Source organism: Conger conger, chromosome 10 (genome assembly GCF_963514075.1).
Source record: "Conger conger chromosome 10, fConCon1.1, whole genome shotgun sequence".
In the NCBI taxonomy this organism is placed as follows: domain Eukaryota; kingdom Metazoa; phylum Chordata; class Actinopteri; order Anguilliformes; family Congridae; genus Conger; species Conger conger.
Genome location: NC_083769.1, coordinates 13,803,251 through 13,830,688, shown reverse-complemented (window position 1 = coordinate 13,830,688; position 27,438 = coordinate 13,803,251). Strand labels below are relative to the sequence as shown.

Sequence of the window (27,438 nt, the reverse complement as noted above, 5' to 3'; positions counted from 1 at the left end):
TTGATAATCGCATGGAATTCAAGTGTAACATATATATTTTTTAAAGCCACTTATTTGTGTACAATTGTATAATTATAAAGCCAATTAAATGGAAAGAAAGTGTGGCGAGATGCAGGTGCACTGATGCAACTCACGAGAGACCTCCGGTGTTGCGTCATCATAGACAATGAGTTAATGTGTTCAATGAGTACCCGTGTGCGAACTGCATTGTACTGTCGTTTGCGTCAACCGTCCATTTCAGACTTTCTCCGACTGATTCAAAACTGTGTAAACTTCTTTCGCGTTTCGTATTTAAATGTTTTTGTTAATCCAGTTATTTCAGAGAATAGAGGCGAGGTGTTTATAATGGCTAAAGTACATAAGCAATGTGGTAAAACATCTTGCAGTTATATCATGCATCATACATGGTACATTAATTGGGAAGGAGCGCGACAGCACTTCTACAGGCCTAGAGGGAACTGCAACTTAAGACCAAGGGTGGTAGGTCTAAGTCCTTGAGCCAGCACTGGTGTTTTAGCCACGGACGAGTCCCCTATCCCGAATTCCTTTAGCAAATATCCAGCCGTATCCAGCCTTTAGTAAATATCCAGGGCAACATATAAGATATGTGTCGCCCTGGAAAAAGATGCATTCGAAGTGTATAAGCAAAATTCCGAATTTAAGGCGGTCAGCCAGCCATTTACTGCCATTGGAACTGACAGCCAATGAGCCGAGTGGCTACAATCAACGACCCCTTGTCGAAATGCGAGCAGTGTGGTTCTCGTACAGCCCTGATTCGCCCCTTAACCGTTATCTTTTCTAGATATATCGCTAGAATTTTATTTCAGAAGCGACACCTTGCAACACCTTGATGATTATCCACAGATAACACTGCTTCATCATGTAATCAATTTGTGAGATGAAATTGTCCGAATGATCGCTATATATGTTTTTCTTGTATATAGATCGCATGCTATCTTGATGGTCGCCTGTGAAATCTCTGCGCTCTCCCATTCTCGGATTGGTTTCCTTCAAATAACTGCGGTTTACAGCAAGTCACTTATCTGAACCATTGTGCAAGCGCTCACGTAGAAAAAAAGCACACTTGAGGTTTCCATTTTGTGTAAACCAAGTGTTTGAAATGTGGGTAAGCTCCCAAGAGCAGCCTATTTGCGATGTGCATTAATGCCGATGTTTCAGTGGTTGGTAGAACATATTTATTTCAAAGCACTTCTCTTTACATATCCGACTGTTTTATTGAACCCAATTGCACGACTTCCTCTTTGACTCTTTACTGAAATTCCTCCCCATTATAGACTGGACCCAATCCACCAAAAATACTTACGCGTTTGACGAGACTATCATTTCAGTGGAGCAAGGAAGAAAGCGCCACACTAATGTGCGAAAATAGCCTCCCAATATGGCTCACTAAGCCTTACTTTTGCATGACTGACTCAGGCGCCGTTAATCACTTGGAAGAGGTTTCATTCTGCCTTCGTTTCTGGTTGGAATAAAGAGTTCCGGTTGCTGTTCTAAACAGTGCCTTCGCTGTCCGACTTTTACGAGTGTTCATGAGCAAAATAACCCAATAGTTTCTCATTATTGGTTGTTATGATGATTCTCTGGAAAGATAGGTTGATTACTATTTAGAGGAAGCACGCAATGGTTTTTGTCGGTAATGGATATGTATAACCACCTGCAGTCCACAGAGCACGTACAGTTCAATAATGCAGATTCTGGTCAAATATCTCTGATATACAGGCCATCGATAAATCACATATTTTTTACAACCGTACACGTAGCCTATATAATACTACCAAATATTACTACTGATATTTGTATGATTATGATGATTATTATTATTATTATTATTATTATTATTATTATTATTAGATACTACTATTAACAGTAATAATAATAATAATAATAATAATAATAATAATAATAATAATAGGCAAAAAATAATAATATTTGCAAAGCACATTCATTGAGAAAAAGCACAATCACCTCTAATAAAAAGAAAAAGGAACAATATCAAGGCTAAACGTAAAATGAGAAAATGAGAAAGTCATCCCATTTTTTTTAAAAGTAAGAAATACAAATAGACTTTTTAAGATAGTTCCTCGGCAACTTCTTTATCGGGCAGTTTGTCAGCGAAATCCCTGCTTGGCAAACGGAGAAAATGCAGGGAAAACCAATGGTGGTTGTTCCACAGCAGATGTGACTTGAATAAAGGAACAGTGAAACTCTTTCTAAAGAGCAGTAATCCCAGCATGCTCGAGAAGAAGAGGCGATGGAGATGTGATAAAATGATGCTGGCCCTTGGAGAGAAAGATACACGAACATATCACTCAGTGCACTTTCCCCGTGCTATTTCCACCATACAGGGAGATTTTATGCTTGCTATGTTTATTGGCCAGATTATTTGGGTTTCATGTGAACGCCGGGTACCTTCGGACTGTGAAGAGGGAGCTAGGCTGTGCTAACATGGATGAAACTGCAAGCGCTTGTTGACCACTGCCCCTGCTTAAATTCTCAGAGCCCTTGAAACAATAACATTAGCCGAGTAACAAATATGTTGCCGGTTATTTTCAGTCCACAAGTGATTTCAAGGGTATACCCGTTGCAATAGTGCGATGTGTTCATTGTGTAATACCGTTCACAAATTCAGAATGACTTGGTCATTCAGAATGGTTTACAGTAAAATATTCAACGCTAATCAGACAATAACATTCTATAGAGGGACCAAATATAGACTGTTCTATGAGAAAACGTGTTCAGAGTTGATTTATCACTGAACATGTGTGTGTGTGTGTGTGTGTGTGTGTGTGTGTGTGTGTGTGTGTGTGTGTGTGTGTGACTTCGTATATTTGTCATATATACATAATAGCAGTACATATAGCCTATAGGCTTTAATAGAACTATATGAACTTTAAGCATTGAGAAAGTGTTATATTATTATATATTATTATATTATTGAGCAAATGATCCAAGATGTTTTTATTCCAAGGTCGGAATTTAAATGAAATAACAGTCGATATTCTGTTTAAGGCGTTTTATTGCGGAAAGCAGCTCTTCAGTGCGATACAAAACGAGGCACTCGTCTGTTAAATCAAATTACTTTACAGATTGAGTACCAACACAAGTATTCAGAAATAAGAAATTATCACCATTTGACGTTGCTGATGAAGGCCAGACTGACCACGCTCCAGCTGCAGAACACATTTAACACAGTCTTTGTGACGTCATCGCTGTGGTGTCTTTCTCGACTCCAAGCCAAGGGTGTTTGTTCGTGCAACAATATAGCAACTATTACTGCTATATTGTTGTATAGTCAATAAACGAATAAACATGGTTTATCAGCATCAATATCAATATCGTTTATAAGTCCACAAAATTGGTTATTAGTACTATGGAATGAAAACTTGCTGACTACTATACTACACTTTTCCCACTACTACTACTACTACTACTACTACTACTACTAATAATAATAATACTAGCCTAATAATAGCATTAATTATTATTATTATTATTATTATTATTATTATTATTATTATTATTATTATTATTATTATTATTATTATTATTATTATTATCATCATCTAATCATCATCAGAAAAATTATCAATTACATTTTGTTCATTTGCTTTCAAAATTCTCCTGCAAAAGATTACATTACAAACACCACAGGTAGTGAAGACCAGAGATGGTTGTCACCTTTTTCACTTGTGACTCATTCAATTTCAGTACATCATATAAGAGTCATTTCAACACTAGTGTACCCATATAAGTCTCTAGTATGCACACCTTTTATCCTCTTGCAATAACATAAGAAAAAGTTAGAAACTCTCAAAGGCAACCTGTCACTTTGTGACAACCAACCCCGTCACAGGGTTGGTTGTCACACAATATAAATATTGTAGTCACCAAATAATAAGTTCCTACAACTACAATTTTTTTGTGGAGATTTGCAATATCTATTACATCAAATTTGTTTATTTAGAATACATACAATACATTTTTTTCCAGGTTTCTCACGAGCTTCCATGGCAACATTTTCTCAACGAGGTAAGGTACGTCTTTGGTATGTCTTTGGTGGACATCACCAGGTAACATTTCACATATGTAGGGATAGACATTTGTTTTAGGTTATAGATTTGACATGAAAAGTAACAACCAACCCCAAAGTAAATGTGACAACCATCTTCGGTCTCCCGTATCATTATTTAGCTATAGTTACTGCATCTAGTTTGAAACGCAGTGGAAACCTATACAGTTGGATACAAATTAATTAGATGTTGGCATATATATATATATATATATATATATATATATATATATATATATATATATATATATATTGTAATAATGTAACTATCCAATACAACTCAAATGCGCTCTTAAAATGGTACCTATTTAGCCTATTCGGGTGCGATTTAATTTGTTACATTAATCCTAACAAGATATTTACGTGGGTATACTTTGTTAGAAAATATCTATGAAAAGACATTTGACATAGTCACGCTTGTGTGATAGGAAAACCGTTTCTATACAAACATGCAGTTATATATATATCATACTTTGTATGATTTTGGAGTAGGCCTATGTTTGTGGGTTTCAATCAATTAGACAACCCAATACACGTAACAAATTTAATAGATATATCGGCACTCAACTTGTTATTTAATAAACATATTTATATGGGGAGTACGCATTTTGGTAGAAGGTCGGTCTCGTCTTCTGATGGCTGCAGTAAAATGTTTTTACTGGAAAGATAGAAATATCCCGGAAGTTTCTCTGGTAGTGACAATTGTCAGAGATCTTTGTCCAGCCGTCTGGTCATTGTGTGTTATATTGCTTTCAGGAGGCAACATCCCCAATCAAGTCTTGGCTGTAGTTGCACTAAAGTTTATTGGCGGTGTAAACTTCGCAGTGTCGTATATCCGGACCGACTGATCTTTTTTCTCTTGTACGTGTACAATGAACTATCTCGTGGACATTTGGCGCGAGGCAACATGTAAGGACAGCTTGCCACAGACGTCTGCGTATGTACATTTTTGCTTTTCACATTTAGTCTAGCCCATGTCGTGCTGTTTTAAGTGTCAGACGAGCTATCACTTTACAGGTGCTGGGAGGCTTCAACTCTTCTACAGTTAAAGCTGTATTGATTTTTGTCATTACAAAATTGGAATTACTACTACATGCAGGGGATTTGACTAGTACGCTAGATTTTGACACTGGACGCTAATTATGCTAATACTACTACTACTACTACTACTACTACTACTACTACTACTACTAATAATAATAATAATAATAATAATAATAATAATAATAATAATAATAATAATAATAATAATAATCATAATAATAATAACAACAACAATCGTTACACGAATGCGGTGTGTAGGCTACACGACTAGAACATAAACAGTTATAGCCTTACCTCTCTCACTGAGTCGTCTATTAAATAGGTTATATCGTCTACAATCACACTTCATCAACTGTGTTATCCCTAACGTTGCTCCTTACATTATTATATTGAAACTTTTATGAATTTGATACAATTTTAATATGTGTACTCTCACAGACATGTCAACATGCTTGTCCTCGTGCTTGTCGATTGCTGCTGCAGAATTAAATATTTACTTCTGAATAATTTCGATGCTATTTTCACTTTTGTCTGTTCCGTGATTAAAATAAAAATGAGTTTGTATTTATGACATAATAGACAGATAGGCCTAACTGGGCCTAATTTTTGGTTGTTTGCTGGTTTGTGCTGTGTAGGCCTCCCGCTCTGTGTTTACAATTCGAGCTAAACGTGTACTTGACTTTAGTAACTGTAGTAAGACGCTTTTGAAAACAGGATAGCGATATGATCATTATATATGAAAAATGTTGATATCTAATAGATATCAGCCTAAAATGTGCTGAAGAAGAAATTAATAGGATTATAGTGCGAACGAGCTCTTCTTCATTAGCTGTAGATCGTAAAAGGTCCTCTCGTCAGTTCAATATAAACGTAGCATATATTATGAAATATGGAAAAATAAACCAAATATAACTATTAATTGAATAAACATTGCAACTGGAAATACTTTAGAATGCCTTAATACATCCGCAGAAATGGATTTGTACTGATACAATCTCAGACAGAAATCTTGACCGAGATCATCACACACAAAATCAACACACATGAACCGTGGGGTCAATTATTGCTATAAATGAATAGATTGCCATCATAGTTTTACATATCGTGAAATATCATCATATTTGCAGCATACCATTGGCTTATTTAAACTTTTCTTTAAACATATTTTATTCACAACATAATGAATTGTCCAAATATTTGCATGCTGGACCGAATTCAGCATGCTTGGAATTCTGGCATTAGTACAAATTGTCCATTAACGCAGATCCTTTTATGTTCGGAGAAAAATAAGAAGTCTTTTGAAAAGATTACAATTATTTGCTTAAATTGCATAACAAGTGCTTTCTTCTCCACATTTCGACAATAGAGGTGTTTTTTTCGGACAGGAATGAACATATCTTGCAAGTGAAGCTCAGGGTATTCAAATCTGAGAAATTTCGTAAGAATGACTTGTTGATATTTTTGGGGTGTGTATCTTTCTGATACAATGTCTGCAAAAGCTTGAAATTAAAACAGGAAAGTCTGCGTCTTATTTGTAAGAAAAATAGAATGAAATCGCAATAATAATGAAGTAATACTGTCATAATTGTAATTAAACGTTGTGTGTGCGCGCATATATTGATAATATCCTTCTAGTTCATCTGAGACGGATCTTTTCAAGAAGAGATGAGATTGTTGGATGTATAATATTCAAAGTAGGTTTACAAACATAATTGTGTATGTGTAGATAAAGATGCCGTTCAATTGCCATTTAATCGCATTATTATTGCAATTTAATTATATACTTAGACACGTTAGCTATATATTAACACCAAACTCTAGTGCTACTGAAAAATACCATTAAATGTACCTGACCTCTTCATTACGTTAGTGTACTTTTAAAGCGGCCTTTCAAGTATGGGTCAAAAATATATATTTATCATGAAGATAGCCCTATTTTGGATCACTGCGTTTCCTTCATACTGTACGTGACTCACAAAAAATTTTAACTTTTAGAATTAATATATTGATCTGCAGCCAGATTTGCGCTGGGTTTGTGGAACCTATTTGTCATGAATATTTAGAAATCATCCTGCTTTTGATGGCGATGGCGCATGCGTTTAGCACACTAATAGTTACTAAGTTACTAAGAACTAGACAATGCTATTTGTGGTGAGGCATTGTTATTACAACCAATAGGCTACTTCTTTACCTTTGCTTCAACCGCACTACTGCTGCAAGCGATGATGCTGATGATGATGGTGATGATGATGATTCCTACAACTACAATTTTTATTCTTGCTGCTGCTATTATAATTATAATGTAACGTAATGTACTACGATTACTACAGCCAGTAGTAACGTCAGAAATATTACCTTCATGCAACATCGCAAAAACGGAATTAGTAAAAAGCTAAATATGACTTTAATAGTAGCATCCTCCTTTGCAGTGAGAGAAGTGAAATTTTGGATATTGCTGAGGCCACAACAGTAACATAAATTGTCACTACCACTGTTATTTGATGACTTCACTGTTAATTATATCAGTAACAGTGGCATTTAAATACTAGTTATGGCATCAGTTCTACGATAACAATGTATCATTTTATGACTAATACTACTACTACTACAACTGCTACACCTACTACTTCTATACTACTTATACTACTGCTGCCTCTACCATACTACGACCAATGCATTTATGACCAAGCAGCTCTACTGGGAAGAGGACAGAAGAGCAGCTGTCAAATGGGAAAGAAAACTCTGGAGTCCCACAGATGTAATAATGTATCCACAGTGAGTTACTATAGATGCTACTATCAACCAATTATTGATGTGGGCGGTCGCTGATAATTCCTGTCAAATAGGCATGGCATTGACACAAGACCAGGAAGATAAGTTAAAGATTTTCTATTTTAGCAATCTACCTTATGTTACCTTATGTTTCAATTGAATTGAGATAAACACTGGGAAAACTGAATTGAGATACAGAGAGAGAGAGAAAAAGGGAGAGAGAAAGAGAGAGAGAAAGACAGACAGAGAGAGCGAGAGACAGAGAGACAGAGAGAGAGAGAGAGAGAGAGAAAGAGAGAGAGAGAGAGCAGATGGGGGCGCCACACATTCCTAGTTGTTTGGGGGGGGAAATTTACAGCTAAGTAATAAAAGTTTACGACTGATTCGGCTCTGGGATTGGCTGCAAGAAGTCACATGATTCCCTCTCCATGAACGTGAACTTTATACTGTTGTCTTTCCCCTGGATCTCACGTTCTATCGGCTACAGACCAAGCAGCGGCGTAGGAAACCAGCCCAGCTTCTATTTCAGCGCCCGGGTTTTTACATTTATTTTTTTATCTGTATTATTTGGTTCAGCGGGGCCGTGGTTGATTTTACACACTCAGTATTGCCACCCTGCCTCCTTGTTCCAGTAATCGCTTTATGACATTCGTCTCCTCCCCCTCCTCTCTCTCTTTCCCTCTCTCAGCCCCTAGAGGCGAAACAACTGAGCCTATTTTTTGTCAATGCTGGACTGACAGAACAGCGGGTTGTAAATACCTTCGTCTCCTTTTTAATTTTTTTTCTTCTCCAACTCTTCGATCTGCTGCAAGATAAGGATGTTTGGTGTTCGGCTGATCCCCCTACCTGCTCCCCCCCCCCCCCCCTCCCTCACTGCTGCTGGACCAGAAGGCGTCACGCGAGCTGCAGACAGGACGCGGGTAAGTAGGCGATTTCTGCGTTCCTTATTGGCTTGGATGTTTATCTAATGGTCCACAGCCGCGAGGGGCAGGCTGAAGATGGCACTTCTACCCCCCCCCCCCCCCCCCCTTCAAGGGGAGGAGGGGGAGAGGGGGGGGGGGCGGCGATTTAAATATGGGAAGCTTCCGCTGTGAAGTAAAGAATAAACTGACATAACACGAATGCCGTGCGTAATAGGCAGACCTTGTGTGCTAAAGGTACTTGGTAACTGTATTAACGCGAATGTGCTCGCTCTGTCCGTTCTCAGATCGTTCAGGCATGTGTCTGGGCTGCTTTGCTAATATGTTCGTTCCACTGCGTTTGACAGCGTGAAGCAGTGCTTCCTAGACATGTAGTCTAGTCATTGCATATTATCCTGCGTAATGCTTATGGGCCAATAAATTACCTACAAAGAAAGGCGGCGTTCAGTGATAGTACTGCAATTTTCCATAGATCTGTGTACTTCTTGTGGATTAGGGCTAAAAAGGTACAAACGAAGCGCTTTTTGTTCTTTAAGGAACACATTTTACAAGCACAAACGGTGAAAATGAAATGAACACTGCAGGCTAGGGGTACAATTGTATGTACCAATAGGGTGCCACCCCAGTGACATGCATTTGTACCTTCTGAGATATTTTTCTGTACCTTTTATTGGTTGCTGAATTGATTTAGTCTCTGTCCATGTACATTATCTTACAAAATACAATATTTTCTATAGCAAGTGGTTTGGTGTGTTGTGTGAACCCACCACGCGATGAAAATGACCCAAATCAGTACACCTTCATACATAGCCTCTTTGGTGAGCGTTAAATATTAACACATAATATGAAACATGTTCCTTTTTAACTCGGTATTTGAGATGCTTTTTAATATATATTCATGTAAGCACTCACTTGGGATCACATTTTCAAAATAATGAAATGTAATACTAAGGTAATACAACACTATATTTCAAGGCTGTACTTATAAATATGATTAATTCTGACCGTGTTGCTCCAAAGCCAGTCGTAATGAGAATGTGTGCCTGACAGCAAACAGCTATATTCACATTTTGTATGGTGACGATGCCCTCTGAATTTAACATGATAAAAAAAGACAATACTTCAGATATTGTGTTATTCACCTTCTAAATTTATTCAAGTCCACCTCGTATACACAGAAACAACACACACACACACGCACGCACACACACACTCCTCTGCGGCCATCAGCAGGACAGTGCTCCTGTTGGGTTTACCGCAGTCAACACTGCCACCTTGTGCCCGCTGTTCACCACCATCTCTCTGGCAAAGTTAATTCACAACAACGTCTTTTACAATCATTAACAACTCCCACCTCCGCCCCTCCTTTCCCTAAACAAGACCATAACATTATATTCATTATCAGACGCCCAAATCCGGAGCGACTTGCGGATGTAGAATAGTTCATCAGTGGATTTGCTTTCTGTAGTGCGTATGCATTTTACTCGTAGGCGTTCTTTGTGTCACTATACCCTCAATATGCCCACAGACTTTAAATGAGTTCAGAGCGGTGATTGGTAACGTGGAATATCTTGATTGGAGATAAGTGAGGTGTTATTTTGGACTAGGAAATGGCCAGCAATGGCAGGAAAACAACAGAAAACGGCAAACAGTTCTTACAATAATTTAATCACTTGTATAATAAACACTTTTTTAATTCGTATTTAACAAAAAAAAGTTTTATTTAATCTCTCTCTCTCTCTCTCTCTCGCCTCACTCATCCAACTCTCCCTTCCTCTTTCGCTCTCTCTGTTAAATAGGTCTCTCTGTTCTTGCGCATTATGGGCATAATTTTAATCTGCAATTGCCCACCGGGATCTATTTCTTAAGAAACAGCGGAACAATTTCAAACATAAATTATCGGTTTACAAACGCAAATAAAGCCAGAATTATGTCCGACATGACAGCAATTAACATTTAAAATGTAAAACTGTCTTGAGTAGCATTTAACATATACTGATATTTTGGGAATCGGTAGCCCGGTGTCATCCCAGCGGATTGGCTGTGACATAAATACAATCAATAAAGTAAAATACATTCAGATCAAAAGTCTATTAAAACGGCCATGTCATAACTTACACAGGCATCATTAATATAACAGGGCGTGCGCATGCAAATTATTCTATATCGAGGGGAAGCTACTCGTGTACCGCATTTTTAGACACACATAATACAATGTATTAAATAGTATGGCAATAATGCCACTGCACTAATTCGATGACTATCTTTACTTTACTATGACGGTAAATAAACAATATGCTTGATAATAGGAAAGCATTTGAACCAAGAAACCTTCTTCAATTATATTTTAATTTCCCATTTTAAACCTCCATTGTTTTTGCACGTTCTTCCAGTCAAAGTCCAGGGTTCCGGACACCGTCCTTGTCCCATCAGGCAGTCCGTGGTCCGTACTTACTGGCCGTGAGATCTACAAAACAGACAACAGATGTAATATGATTTGTTTGCAAAGAATTCCTTTAGCAGCCGTTAGAGAGAGCAGCAGAAAATAGAAAGCTTATATAATAATAATAATAATAATAATAATAATAATAATAATAATAATAATAATAATAATAGCACGTATATATACACGAGCACTTTATTAGGAACATTTTTACTTTATTACACCTACTTATTCATGCAAATTTCGAATCAGCCAATTATGTGGTAGCAGTGCAATGCATACAATCATGTAAATACGGGTCAGGAGCTTCAGTTAATGTTCACATCAACCATCAGAATGGAGAAAAATGTGATCCAAGTGACTTTGACCGAGGAATGATTGTTGGTGGCAGACAGGGTGGTTTGAGTATCTCAGAAACTGCTGATCTCCTGCGATTTTCACGCACACTAGTCTCTGGAGTGTGCGTGATGATGCAAATGGTGCAAAAAACTAAACAAAAAATCCAGTGATCAGCAGTTCTGCAGACATTAATGCCTTGTTACTGAGAGACGTCAGAGGAGAATGGCCAGACTGGCCAAGCTGACGGGAAGGTGACAGTTATGCAAATAACCACACATTACGGCAGTGGTATGCAGAAGAGCATCTCTTAACACACAACGCATCATAACTCTGACTGGATAGGCTACAGCTGTAGAAGTCTAAAAAAATAAGTCTAATAAATGCCTAATAAAGTGCTCGGTGACAGTACGTACCAACGAAATTAGACGTCGATGTAATTAAAATACTGTTCATTTACTCGAAGCAATCTACCGTACTAGGATATCTCACAAGTAATAAAGTACAGTGTCCATAAAATGTATGTATCTGAGATTATAATCTAAAGTAAAAAATAATAACCCTAATAAGAACATTAGGCTAATGATAATTAGTGTTCCTTCGTTATACAGACATCTACAAACATCACATTTAAAATATGTATCTATTTTTGTAAACAGGTGGGTAAGGTAAACTTGGATTCGGCTTTGCAGTGACGACCTGAGAAATGTAAATAAGTTTGTGAAATTATGCAGGGTTTGCCGTCTTTATTATCATCGTTATTTTTTAAATAATTATGCCTTTGAATTTTGTAATTAGATTTAAATCCCATGTACATTCGCACGTACCTACATATAGCTTGTTTTATCTCACGTTAAAAGCGAACATACAGAAAGGTATGTTCCAAATAATTATTTTTCGCCCCGACGCATCCCGTGCTGATCCGATTAATATTCAGATTTAAGTCAAATGTGGGATCCGAAAGAGGAAAATACAAATTTTGTCAAAAGCGTAATTATAAACGTATAGCTTAAACGTAACTCGGCCAATACATAATGTATAGCTTAAGTCCTGGAAACGGTCTAAGGAACGTCCCTCGGTGTTGTCACTTAATTCTGTGTGTCATAAATACTATCTTACATATAAATACAATGTCACATCCATATTAAAATAGGCAGTAAACAATGTAGTGAAACAAGCTTTGAAAAATTGGCGTCAGTGACGATTAAGCGTAGGTAGAATGCAGTCTATGCATTACAAAGAACGGCTTTAGAATTTGAACAGCAACGTTATGTTTAATGTACACACAAGCTTACGGTGCTATTTTGGACAGAGAAAAAAATCAATCTGAAAAACACCATGGTAATGTAATTTAAGAGCGACATAAGTACATTATCGAATGGAAACTCAGTATGGATACTCCATGAAACGCGAGCAATATAAATTCCTTATAGTTCGCCAAGCGAACCCCCAGGGCGGGTTATGCTGGATAAGGTTCAGTCTGGAAGCATTCCTGCAGGTAGAGACGTATGAAGCCAAATACAATTACGCAGCCAGTTACAATTACGCAGAATTTTCTCCTGTGTGCGACTCTAGTGTGAGGCTGCGTCGAGCATTTCCGGCTTCTTTGTCGTTATTATAACCCCTTTAGTGTGTGTGTGTGTGTGTGTGTGTGTGTGTGTGTGTGCGCGTGTTTGTGCGTGTGAGTAAGAGAGAGAGGAAGAGGGGGAGTAAAGCAGTATCGTTACTATCGCCGTTGCATTATAAAGACCAAGGACAGCAGCGGAGGGTTCCATTAATTGCGGGCGGATAAAAGGTATGAAATCGCCCGGATGAATGGGCTGCGAAGGGAGTACTACGAGGAGGCAGGAGTAAGGGCCTCGAAGATGTATTGCGAGTATTAGCGCGTGGAGGAGTGAACCGCGGGGCCTACACTTTAAAAGTGACCCCTTTTTTTCGCTCCAGGAAGTATCTCTTTAGAACGGGGCTTAGAAATGCACAGACCTATATGACTGAACACATCTCTCAATACAGCTCTCAATGTAATTCCTCTGACTGCTCCAGCTTGTTTTCGCATTCCTTCAGCGGTCTGACCACAGTACTGCAACAAGATACATTATCTTATAGCCTACCAAAGTTGCATTATTATTATTATTATTATTATTATTAGTAGTAGTAGTAGTAGTAGTAGTAGTAGTAGTAGTAGTAGTAGTAGTAGTAGTAGTGGTGGTGGTGGTGGTAGGTTAGTAGTACCATCCTAGTGGCGATATAAATGGGCTTAATTGAAACTGAAAAATGTATTTTATAATAATTTATTTGCATTTGAAATTATACCTGATCATCGTGTACGTGAAATTATTTTGGTATAACGTCACTTCAAAGGATAACCTTATATTTGTTTTTTTCAAAAGACGGTATTTTACTTCTCCTTTCAAACGCCGCTAATAGTTCCTACCGTGTGTCTTCACGGCAAAAACAAAGTCACCATCGCTAACAATTCGCCTCTGCCTCGCAGAAAGTCAATCAACAACATTTCTGCTTAGGGTAAGCACTGTCATGTTCCTTTTAGTTTTCAATACGTCAACAAACACGCTATGGTTTGAGAAGATGTAGGGGCAAACATTAAAATGTATGCTAGCTATATATTTCATTTTTTGTAACCGCTCATGAAGCCTAATATATTACTTTTGAAAAATAATTTATTTGACTTCGGGAGAAATGTTGAACTACTTCATTCAAAATTATGTCCAAGCCGTAGACACAGGACCATGGAAAATGACTGAGTTTTCATATTAATTAATGTATACTGTATGCTGTCGTAACCTAAACACATTTTTTTAAATCTTAAAATGCTTAACTCACTCAGGAAAACCACAGTTCAATTGAATCATATAATAGCGTTCACGAAAGTCCCTGTACCGATGGGTCTATAGCACTGACCAACACAGCATTTCCCCCTGTCTTATTATTTAATTTCCCCTCATGTTAGTTTCACCTTTACACGGTTTGTTGCTTCGCGGCTCTCCTCATATGGCCTAGATTAAAGGCAACTGCTTATGAGCACTCTTGAAAACATTCGTCTTTCAAGATCAAACATTTCTTTCGGGGGAAGGACTTAAAATTCCATCTTATATCCTATCCGCAGCCAAGCTATTGGCCTGTTTCCGCTGCCGATGGGGGGAGGGGGTTGTGGTGTTGCTGAATATATTTTTAAAAATGTAGTCTATAACCGTTGCGCAAATTTCAAATATTAATTACAGTGTTTGAGATTTAAGCAGTCAGAGTAAAAGTTCAGAGAAAAAAATCTGGTGCATATAAATGAAGTTGACTTAAGCCAATTTCGGTTGCCTTGAGCATATTAAGTGTTGTGATGCGGAAAAAGTTGACAGCTGCACTGGTATTCGTTCAGCCGTCGCGTCTGCAGTATTGATATGTAAACGCTCTCTGAAGGTGCAGGGCGGATGCTGACGTTGTATCGATCCGCCATTCATATTCGATTGTCAAACAAAGGCCATTTGGCAACAATATTTAGTGTACTTCGCATTGAATATAATTTATTTGACGCATGAGTTAAATAGGCCCTTCTTGGGTTTCTAAAAGCGTAATCCAGATTTTTTTTAACCGTTTTTTTCGGTAACCCCCCCCCCCCATATTCAAAACGCTTTTAAATTCTTCATAAGGTTGAGGATTTTTCTGCTCAGAGGTGCACGTGCAGGGCGTAATGGCTGGTAGGCTGGGAGCTGTCGCTTGTCTAGTTTTATGACTTTTATAGCCTGCACAGGCGCTTAGCGCATTCTTTTGCAGAACAACTGCCTTCACCCCCCATTCTGCACGAGCACTGAGCGAACACGTCCCCCTCTGTATAACACGTAATTATGCCAGCAATGGAAACAGAGAAATTAAGATGATCACACATTTGCACATTTCTGCCTGAAACAGCTCAATGATAAAAACGCAGCAAATATTTATTTCTGTGTGCATTCTCTCTTTCTTCTCTATCTCTCTCTCTCTCTCTCTCTGTATTTTCCTCTGCTTTAGTGCTATCCATTGGATGAAAAGGGTAATATCAGAGATTTAGAATCGATTAATCACTTTTGGTTGTTGCTTTATGCAATTAAAGCATATACAACAATGGATATAAACCATTATAATGGTAGGTTAAGATGAAGTGAAACTAGTCGATTTATAATCATATTTGATTCAGTTACAATATCTGAATATCTGATGTTTGAAAACAGTGATACATTAAACACACACACACACACACACACACGCACACACGCGCGCACACACACACACACACACACACATATACACACACACAATAACGAAGCACCAACCTGACAATCTGTTTGTTGACAATGTTAAAGAAACGTGAATATAAACAGATATTGAGTGGACGGATATCATGGTATCACATCCCTACTTTGACTACATATCTCTCTCTCTCTCTCTCTCTCTCTCTCTCTCTCTCTCTCTCTCTCAAAAATATTGGAATTGGAATATATTGGCTTGGAAAAACTGTTGTCAGGTTTACAATGTCCGGAATTGACCACTAATTTGACAGTTCTTTGTACACATTTTCAAAGCAATCTCATGGCGTTACAATAAGTCAAATAAATAAATAAATAAATAAATAAATAAATAAATAAATAAATAATGACTGTGTAAGCAAACAATACTAAGCAAGTAGCTGACTTCCATGCCACGTATAAGCACATATGTATTCTGTCGAGTTTCTTTTCTTAAAATACATTTAATTATTAATTATTAATTAAACTAAATATATAGACCATTTGTGCTAATGTCTTCATTGACTCTACACTTTTTAGGCATCGATCAAATCCTCCGTATTGGAAACGAGGTTTCCAACATATTTCCGTCTGTTTTCTGAATGCATTGATACTTTTCTGCAAAGGATTGGGGGAAAAAAACTACTCGAGGTTTTTTTTTCATTTTCTCTTTATACTCCCTCCTTTGGATTGGAGGAAAATGGTCAGCTGACACTGTCATATTGTCCGTCTTGGAGCGAAGCCTTTGCTATAACATTCGAGTGGTGCGTCTTCACTGTAGCCTAGAAATAAATAATACAGAAATCATACAAAGCACTACAATTGAGAGAGGTACAGAGAGAGGGAGGGAGAGAGAAGAAGAAGAAGAAGAAGAAGAAGAAGAGGAAAAATAAAGAGTGAACAAGATAGCGGTGGATAGGAATACAGGAAGAAATATAGAAAGAGGGAAGAGGGAGATATAAAGAGAAGGAGGGAGAGAGGGAGAAGGAAGGTATGAATTCGTATTTCGCAAACCCGTCGCTCTCCTGCCATTTAGCTGGCGGTCAGGAAGTTTTGCCAAACGTGCCCCTTAATTCGACCACTTATGACCCCGTCAGGCATTTCTCATCGTACGGGGCTGCCGTGGCTCAAAACCGGATATATTCCTCTCCATTCTACTCGCCCCAAGACAACGTTGTGTTTGGGTCTACCCGGGGACCATACGAGTATGGATCCAACGTTTTCTTCCCAGAGAAAGACGTACTCCCCAGCTGTAGGCAAACTAGCGTTGGACTGAACGGGCAGAGCTCGCTGACTCAGGACTACAGCTCGGATCAGAGCAGAACGGGACCGCAGGAACAGAAAGGCAACATTCAGATATATCCTTGGATGCAGCGAATGAACTCACACAGTGGTAAGTATCGCGACTACAAGAGATAAATTACGCAAATTGGCCTGTTTTACTATAGGGCCCAGCAACAGCGCAAGCTACATTTTATTACCCCATAAACCATTACTCTAGAAGCGTCTTGCCGGTTGTAAAACCCTTTTGAGGAAACCCCATTTGGTTCAGCATTGCTCACATTCTGTTGCCAAGAAATCTCAAGTGAAGACTTTCCTGGTGTTAGAATTATGTGTAAAACAAGAAATAATAACATATAATAAAAAACAACAAATCATATATATGACAAATGATGTACATTTATATAAATGACATTTGAAAATTCCCCTGCATTATGTAAATTGATCAACTCTGCGTTTCTATTAGTTTACATTTTTTCGTCTCGGATTAAGCATATTTGTGAATTTCATGCGTCAGTCAGTTACGGGATACAATGTTTAATGAAATATACTGAGCATATATGCCTAATATATATCATTCTGTAGCTTGCTGTGTTCTTAGAATAAGTGAGCATATAGCCTACATGGCATGTCCACACACGAACGCAGATGAATTACTGTGTCAATTGACTTGATCTCTAAAAGGACACTTAGCAAAATGCACGATTTGCTCAGTGTATGTTCTCATACGTATATCTGTAGCGAAGTGACTGTACAGTACCGTGTCACTTTCTAATAACATTAATGAGGCTTTTTGTGTCGGATCTGATTACGATGACAGCGCCGTGTTTAAACTTATTTTCCACGCAGGAGTCGGGTACGGGTCAGACAGACGGAGAGGGCGCCAGATTTATTCCCGTTACCAAACTCTGGAACTGGAGAAGGAGTTCCACTTCAATCGCTACTTGACCAGACGCAGACGAATCGAAATCGCCAATGCCCTCTGTCTCACAGAACGCCAAATCAAAATCTGGTTCCAAAACCGTCGCATGAAATGGAAAAAAGAAAGCAACTTAACTTCCTCTTTAACTGGGACTGAGACGGCAGGGGCGTCTCAGGGCGCTGAAAAAGAAGGGATTGAAGAGGAGACAGACGAGGAGAAAAAGAAGGACTGAATAATCCAGTCCTATTTCATTGCTTAACTGTAACTGAACTACCTAACCATATGGAATGATGGCACACATTTCACTGCATGAACACAGGACCCCCCCCCCCCCCCTTTCCACAAATAAACAAAACAAAAAAAGACACACACACACACACACACACACACACACACACACATTATTTGTCTCTCACACTAACGCGTTTACAACACACATGTACTCGCTGCGTTATATGCAATTCAGATACAATGTGAAAATCATGTTATTTTTATCGCTTTTTTTACTTTCGGTTCACAGTGTGAACAATTGCTGACTACTTTTGTTTCTCTTCTGTGTGCAAACTCATGTGCGGTGAGGTAAATAGGCCAAGAGCTTGTTCTGTGGCTCCGTTAAGATTGTAAATAAATGGCACTTGTACCTGCCAATATGTCTGTCAGTTTACCTGGACTCAATTGTGTGTAAATACACACTCATGGCCATTCCAAGTGTGAAGGAAAATTTATTAGTGTGTATTTTTTGTATTTTGTTTCCCGATATTGTTGTATAAAGGCTTGTAGCTAGTAGCAAATTTTGAAAAAAGCTGTCACGGGAGGATCCATACTACCTGAATTGTTTATATGTCTGTATATATCACATTTCCCGTGAGAGCTTTCGTGTGCACTCTCTCGCTTTATGTGCTTGTGTATACTAACAGCGCTTTGTCCAAATAAATATGTTGTAACGTACATGAAAAAGGAACGAATGATATTGAAGAAAATACACGTCACGTTTTCTGCACTGTATGAAAATCCACTCCTGTTCAATATTTAATAAACATATTTTTAAAAGTTCAGTGACCGCCTCGAGCGACTTTGTGTACTACATTGTTGACGATGGGCAGCTCTCTGTTGTCCTTATCTCTGACGCACTCATTTCATACAGAACATTCAAAATAAATTCAATATGAATGCATACTGCAAATTCAATATAAATTCAAATAAAAATCAATTTATTTCCGACAGTGGCGAGAAAATATAGTATCAACACGTTGTTTAGAACAGGTTAAATGTCTTGATATTGAACAGCACACAGAGTGTGAGATATTTGCGTTAAGTTATGCTGTAGGGTGTTATTTCGCATGATATCATTTTCTTATGATGGACATTTTTATTGCCACGGAATAAACATAGCATGTATTTAGGCTGGAAGCAGGATGCACGTTTTAGGGCTCATGATTTATTGCTTTATGTTACTAAATCTAATTCGTTCTTTAGGATTGAGTGCGATTGTAGTCCAGCGTTAGTCACGTTTTTACGAACTACATTCTTATATCTAACGCAATGTCTCGATCAGTAATGTAGACAATCATAAATATCATTAATACTAGATCATTAATGATAGCAAAACACACTACTATTACTACTAATGCTAATAATGCTAATAATAATAATAATAATAATAATAATAATAATAATAATAATAATAATAATGCTATAAACAATAACATGTTTTTTTTTTAAAGCAACAAGAATGGCAGATAGCTAAAAGTCCGTTTTAGCTAGCAGGACTTTTTGCTAGCAGCACCCAGTCAACTGCGATTTTAACTAGCACTCAACTTTTCCGAGTGGAATGTCCTCGCTATGATAATATGCATACACGTAAAATCAAGACAAAAACGTTGTGATTCCTTTCAAATGAGTTAATATTCCACAATTACGACTCACCATGGACTACTCGCTGATCTAATCTATGAAATTGACAGATAATTTTTATAGTATTCCACAACCATAAACGACGAATCTCCATATAGGTTACTACTAACGTAATCAAATTAACAGACCGTGTTTATAGTTTTACGCAGGCAATACACCAAACAACGAACAGCGACCATTATTCGCACAATTATTGTTTGCTTTAATGTGTGCATCATAAATCTCAATTGTCTATGATTATCGTTAGGGTTTGAGTGTTGGGAAATGTATAACTGAACACGGAGACTATGAGAGTCTGAGCCTCACAGGGCACATAGTGTAGGACTAGTGACCCATGGAAAATCCATGACTGATTTTAACATCTGTACAACACAACTATAGTAGTTTAAAACAGATTCATTGCCATAATATTAACAGGAGTGTTGTACGTGGTATTGGACATAATTAAAATGTAGTATGAATTGTACATATCAAGAATACTTGAATATTACAAGAACACCTAAATATAACATTGCAGTAAACATTTACCTTTACCATTCGAGGAAGGCTGGTTATTATAATAATAATAATAATAATAATAATAATAATAATAATAATAATAATAATAATAAATATAAAAAATAATAATACGATATTTTTATATTAGCCTATTGTTATTATATTGATACCACTTTTTCAATAAAAACCCCTAGTTAGTTATTCAAATAACATTTGACACCTATTACTGCTATAAACATACTATGGATTTTGCTATTATTGCTGATATTATATTGTGTTTCATTTTTATCATACTGGTATATAAATTATTATTAGTAGTAGCCCACTGTCATAGAAGTAACAGCATTAGAGTGATTTATTTCCATTACTGTTATTGTTATTATTATTGGTGGTAGTAACTTGCAGTCAGAGTAGTTGCAGTACCTATCAGATCGTAAGATGTATATTATTAATAACAATACGCATAATAATCGTTGTATTGTTCTTGACGTTATGATTACATGCCATTACATTGACCACACGTATTATACGGAGCTTTTACACTTGACTTGTCAAAAGCACGTGCTTTGAATCAGGATTACATACAGTTGTCGCCGTTTTCCCAGCTTCGAACGGAAGCTGGATTTTACAGCAGGAAAGCTCAGCCTGTATCCAGAATTTCCAACGGCACGGATTTCCCCTCTGGCGCGTGCCTTCCTGAATGTCACGTCATTGTTTCGCTTCGAGCTAAACTGTAACCTGAGGGGTGCGGAGGGGGTCGTGGTGCCAGCGCGCAGCGCTGTGCTCCGTCTCAGACACCAGGTGGCGCTCTCTGCCCACTGTCTCACTCTTTTCACCCCGGTCCAACAGGGTCCCCACAACCAAGTTACCAGGCAGAATCCGCCTATCCATCAATATCCTCCCGGGGCGGTGGTGTGTGTATGGGGGGAGGGGGATTGGGGGGTTAAAGCCAATTTATGACTGGCCAACTCTCGCACGTGATTCTATTTAAACATCCCATATTTGGGCAGTGTACGTCGAATCAAGAAAAAAAGAAAATGATTTCCCCCACCTATAAATCCTGGCCTTTTTTAGGACAAAAGCCCCCCGAACTTCCAAAGAGCCACAAATCAAACGTAATAAATAATAATAACAACAACAACAACAACCGTCGATGCATCATAATTCCTAATATTAGTAGACAATGGCTCTCCTGTTTTAAATGCTTCTGCTCCTGTTCAGTTTTTTGTTTTTCCATAAAATGAGCTCTTACGTCGCCAACTCGTTTTACAAGCAAACCCACGAGTCGTCTGCCTACACCATGCACAGTTTTGGCAGCTATGGATCGCTCTCCGAGATCCATCCGTCCAGTTTTTGTTACGGCGGGCTTGATCTCAGCGGAACCTTCACTTCTCCTGCCTCCTCCAACTCCCTGAAACGGGAAGAGATGAGCTCGACCCTGCGTGGCAGCCCGGACGCTCCGCCACCTTCGCGGTCGCAGGCGTGCTCAGCCCTCTCCCTCGGGCACCCCGCGAACGAGCAGCGCCCTCACACTCAGGGGCTTTTCAGTCAAAAAAACCAGGGAGACACGGAGCTGGCTACAGAGAGCAAGCCCAGCGGCAAGAACAGGGCAAGCGACGTCAAAGTTGAAACCACGCAAACCGTCCAGCCAGTAACACAACAAAACAGTTCGAGCCAGTCTCAGAACAACCGCCAGCAACCACCGATATATCCGTGGATGACAAAGCTACACATGAGTCACGGTAAAGTTTGATCTTTTTTTTTTCAAGAGGGGTAAAAGTGTAGCTTTCTCACCCTGTCTTGTTATTCTCCCCCCTTTTACCCTTCTGTAGTCTATTCACAGTTTTTCTTCTGGAGTTTTATAGGCCGTACGGGGGAAATAATAAAAGTCGTGGTCGTAAATTTTATGACAAAGGCATCAATTGCTCGTAAAGCTGTCCTGCTACGGCGAAGAGGCTATCTACGTTCAAATTTATGACAGCTTAATTGGATAAGAGAAACCAAACTCACCGCAAAACCGACTAGCAATGTATTTGTGATATAATATTTAGGTACACAAGTTAAAGTTGTTATTACCGTGTTTATCGTTTTGTCTATAGGGAGAAGTTAGTGAGAAATTGAGTTAGCCTTTTAAGTCGCACACAAGTATAGGACAACCAAGGGAATGGAAACGGACAAATCTGGTGCCAGTGAGAATGACCGTGCTGCCCTTGGGTTGAACTTTTCACCCCTAAAGAAGTGCACACACAGATGGGGGAATGTGTAGCCACAATAGGGAACTGCAATAATAATCATCATCATCTTATTATTATTATTATTATTATTATTATTATTATTATTATTATTATTGTATTATTGTTGTTGTTGTTATTATTATTACTAGTAGTAGTATTATCCTAGCAAGAATAGTAGTAGTAGTCGTAGAAACGACAGTCAGCTATTATTTTCAAGTTCTTGCAATTCTTTTTAAGTGGTAGGCTATATACTATTTATCTTTGAATATATTTACTGCTCACCGCCTCTCCCCTCGTTAAATAAATTGTATATGGCCAGAGCAGGTTTCATAACTTATATTCTAAATCGTTTTTAATAATAATAATAATAATAATAATAATAATAATAGTAATAATAATAATAATAATAATAATAATAATAATAATAATAATAATAATAATTGGTAGCAACCGTTCATGGTTATATTTTATTTTATTTGTTATGTGTCACCCCTATATTACGTGAATTTATTAATTTACTCATCCGTCTTTTCATGTATTCATGCGTCCATTGAATCTTGTGGTTGGGTAGCCTATAGTGTCTAATAATATAGTGTGGATTCTGTAGACAAGCAATGGAGACATGGTAGTTGTAACGTCACACTGAGCACCTCTCTCAACATAGTTCATATATCTGAGTGCAGATGATAGTAAGATATTGCTCATGACTGTATGGCTGACTTATTCTAATTTTGTTGTTCTTTTTTTCGATACCACTCCAGAATCTGACGGTAAACGGTCGCGGACCAGTTACACCCGCTACCAGACTCTGGAGCTGGAGAAAGAGTTTCATTTCAACCGGTACCTGACCCGTCGCAGGCGTATCGAGATCGCGAATAGCCTCTGTCTGAACGAGAGGCAAATTAAAATCTGGTTCCAGAACCGTCGCATGAAATGGAAGAAAGACTCAAAGATGAAAGTTAAAGAAGCCGTTTAGAGCGCCGAAAGGATTGCACGGGCTTCAAAGCCAGCTGTTAGAAGAAGGAGTGAGGGGGGATGAAACTGTCAACGAAGCGCCAAGACGTTAAAAAACTCACTTTCAGCACCAGCCCTTTGCGCTGAGCAGTCAGTAACGACATATTCTCCATGTTTTTGGAATGTTTATGTGTAAATTATGACTATGTATAGCCTTCGTGTATAATTTTATTAATGTCATTACTATTTGAAATCTACTTGCAGTTATTTTGTGTCTTGAAAATGTGATACTCAATGATATGAGTCGAATATATATATAAGACGGAGCCGTTACTTTCTCTAGACAAAGGTCACCCCTCCCCTACTCATCAAAGCGAGAAAGGAAACATGTGCGATTTCGCTCTAAATATTATAATGTATAAAGTTTGCCATAATTTTCATTATAAGTAAGTAGATTTTCAGAATACAGTCCCATGTTGTGAACACCCTGCGTCCTACTGAATGCTCCTAGGGAGAGCCTAGCGGAAATCAATGTATTTTGGCTACATGGAAAACTATATTTCAACTGTAATCTATCAAGTATTCAGCTTAGAACAGGCCTACTATTCTAACGCGCTTATATGTTTTTACATGCATGTTTTGCATTATTTTTTTGTTGTTTTTTTTGTTGGTAATTTAGTCAACAAGTTAGCTTCTCTAATCTGGTAAACTCGGCATTTCCGTACGAGTAGACGCATTGAAATGCCCCATTTCTTAGCTTGCTTCTCAATTTGGAAAAAGTGGCTATAAAATACTACAGCAAATTCTGAATGCATACATCCCCTTCCCATTGTAGCTACTCTGGCCTTAACAGGCCACGCCTAAACAACTCAGGGCGGATGTGAATCACTTTCGTTTGGTCTTCTGCGCTCACAAATTCAAATGATGGGCAATGTCTTTTATCGTTTTTATTCTGTATGATACAACTTTTTGAAGTAACTAATAAACTATGGTACTCCAAGCTCTACTCCCTCTTGCGGGGTTGCATATAGGCTGAAATAAAGTTAATCTTAGAAGTTACATACTTGAACCAAGGAAATTATATATAGGCCTAAGCCTAAACCTAAGCATTAGGTTTGGTTATATGGGAAACACATAGGCATAGGCCGACAACTAATAAAAATTAATTCGATTTCACTGATTACTGATGAACAGTTTATTTTGCTGTTGTTGTTGTTGTTGTTGTTGTTGTTTTTTGTCCCAGAAACGTTTTTTTAATGTTCCCTTTACGTTGTCTACAATTAAATATCATACAGCCAGTCCTCATTAATCTAATCACTGCAACGCTGTCATAACTAAATGGCCAAGGCGCCTGTAGCTTGGCTTGAACACGTTAAATTGTGCCTAAAGTACCACTGTTTTTCGTGTGTTGTTGTTTGTTAACTCTTTGCTTGTGTCTGACATCCAGATATTCCATGTCCCAGCTATAAAGACATGCTAACTTTATTGGCTAATGCTCTAACGATGGGGCCAATCGAAAGTTCAGGAAGTTGTAGTCTAGGCCGTGCCAATAATGGCTAAGTGTACAACTACACGTAGGCTACGACAAAGCAGCAACGTGGCTAAATGTGTTTTAGTAAAATAAACACTGTCGATAGTTGACAAAATATGAGGCGTCAGCACTAAACATTAAGGACATGTGCATAAGACGTCCTATACCTTGGGCTAATCATGAGAACGAGTGTTTCCTTTGAGATCGCATTGGATCGTGTTCTTTTTGTTACATGCGACCTATATAAGCAGCCGCATCTTAAAATCTGAATAAAAATTACATTGGAATGGACTGGGTCAAGCCAGTATGCTACAGTATAGCTGTACCTAAGTGTCATCACAATTGACTCCAACTGAACCGTATGGAAAAAGCATGTTGGAAGGAACCATAAGTGAGTTCAAATTTGTATATTTGTGTATTCCAGAATAAAATATACAGTATTAAGATGCCTATTTGTAGTTGTAGTTTGTATATATTTGCCTGCCATAATTGAGCCTGTTTATTTTGCAGGTTGTGGGCTTACATGCTGCTTCTCATGCACTTCCCCAAAACTGCATAAATAATAAAATAAATAAAAACAGTAAAGCCGGCTAATTATTAAATACACTTTGAGATTTATTGGGAAGTTGGCACACATATTGACCTAGGTAGAATTATTACATTTTTTGTTTGTTAAATTATGTTAAATGCAGTATTTTGTAATGTATTTATTTAAATATGAGAATGCAGAATGGAACGAGTCAGTCCAATGGGACTCGGACACAGATTGCTTCCACTTTGTAAGACACGAGAAACAACCTCTGTTTAGCTACCTATAAACTAAATCTGGCATAGAGGATTTCTGACAAATAAACGAAGGGCCAACATTTTCTCCTCGCGCTAATGAGAGGAAACGCGTCTATGTTTTGTTCTGTTCCACATCGCGCGCCGCCATTTCCATGGGAATAATTTACAGTAGGCCTACACACGGATGCGTCGCCTGTGCAACTTAATAGCCCCTCATAAAACTTTACATTTCCTCGCACCTCTCAAATACTGACAATTGTTTCCTGTCTCAACAGTAATGCATGTAATAGTCTGTTACACAAAAAAAGAGACGAGTTAACGCTGTCTTTTAGGCTATGTGTGATCCAAAAGCTCTTTAGATCCTCTCATAATGAAGGGGCAGGTGGGTTAAATCCACATTAATTCTAAAGCCACAGAATGACAAAAATGAGAAAATGAAAACTTTTTGATTGTATAAGAGATTATGAAGGATAAAGTATAACGTAATATTGGCAAAACGCCTACACTTAATCATATTTCAAAACATGTAAATCCAAATGTGCAAGTTAATTGAAACCTTAAAAATATGCTAAAAAATTTAAAAGTAAATTATGCCCGATTGTAATTGCGTTTGGTAAAGCATAATATTAAATAAAAGCTAAAAAAAAAAAAATAGGAATTATAAATGTTATTTATCAAGAAAAATAAGTCAATAGATAAATACATAATATAAAGAATATCAAGCCATCAATCAGATCTCACCAGTATAACAGATTCTTTATGATCTCAATCAGATTTTTGAGTTTCTCCGTCCCTAATGATGCAATTACCCGACAAACTTCAAAAATAATTCTTAGAAATGAAAGAACTCCCGGCAACTCGTGGGCAGGAAGCCAACGGGTCTAGCTTGAGCTACGCTTTCATTATAATGACCCAAGCCGTAGGTAGCACAGTAGGCTAGACTAATTAATTATCCCTTTTCCTCTATCCGCCTAAATTTTAAAGCTTAATCCTTTGGTTAGTTTTACACATTGTTTTACGAAGCCTGGTGAAAAACAAGACCAGATTTCATACGTTGTGTTCCTAGATCCGGTTAACTGAAGCTGCCATTTCCTTTTAACCTGTTCCATGTCTGGGGAAAACACGAAAAAGAAAGTCACTCACCCCTTCTGAATTGTAGTTTCATTTTACAGTTCCAGTCTAAGGAAAGCTGCTTACACCCTTAAAGAATAAGCTGTATCTGGTCTCACAGACAAGCTCTCGGGTTTAACAGTGTAGGGTATGTGGCTTTTGTGTTAAATTCCTTTTTCTTTCTTTCCCTTTTCCCCTGTATTTTAAACTTTTGAAGGTTATTTATGCCGATTGCCTGAAGCCCAGACCCTGAGTGGCTCGCGAGGAACACGTGATGCCATTAAAGTGGGTTTTATGGTTTAGAAGAGCTGACAAACCCTCAATATATTTAC

At 37.9% G+C, this 27,438-nt stretch overlaps 2 protein-coding genes across 2 annotated transcripts; both read left to right on the top strand.

Moving 5' to 3' along the window:
• Positions 1 to 16,647: 16,647 nt before the first annotated feature.
• On the top strand, positions 16,648 to 19,134 carry hoxc6a (homeobox C6a). The gene is made up of 2 exons (XM_061257732.1): positions 16,648 to 17,269; positions 18,007 to 19,134. The coding sequence occupies exons 1-2, from the start codon at positions 16,870 to 16,872 to the stop codon at positions 18,309 to 18,311; spliced, it is 705 nt and encodes a 234-aa protein (XP_061113716.1). The 5' UTR covers positions 16,648 to 16,869; the 3' UTR covers positions 18,312 to 19,134.
• Positions 19,135 to 21,721: 2,587 nt separating this feature from the next.
• On the top strand, positions 21,722 to 25,660 carry hoxc5a (homeobox C5a). Its single transcript, XM_061257634.1, has 2 exons — positions 21,722 to 22,233; positions 23,487 to 25,660. Exons 1-2 carry the CDS (start codon positions 21,732 to 21,734, stop codon positions 23,699 to 23,701), a joined length of 717 nt encoding a protein of 238 aa, XP_061113618.1. The 5' UTR covers positions 21,722 to 21,731; the 3' UTR covers positions 23,702 to 25,660.
• The last annotated feature ends 1,778 nt before the right edge of the window (positions 25,661 to 27,438 follow it).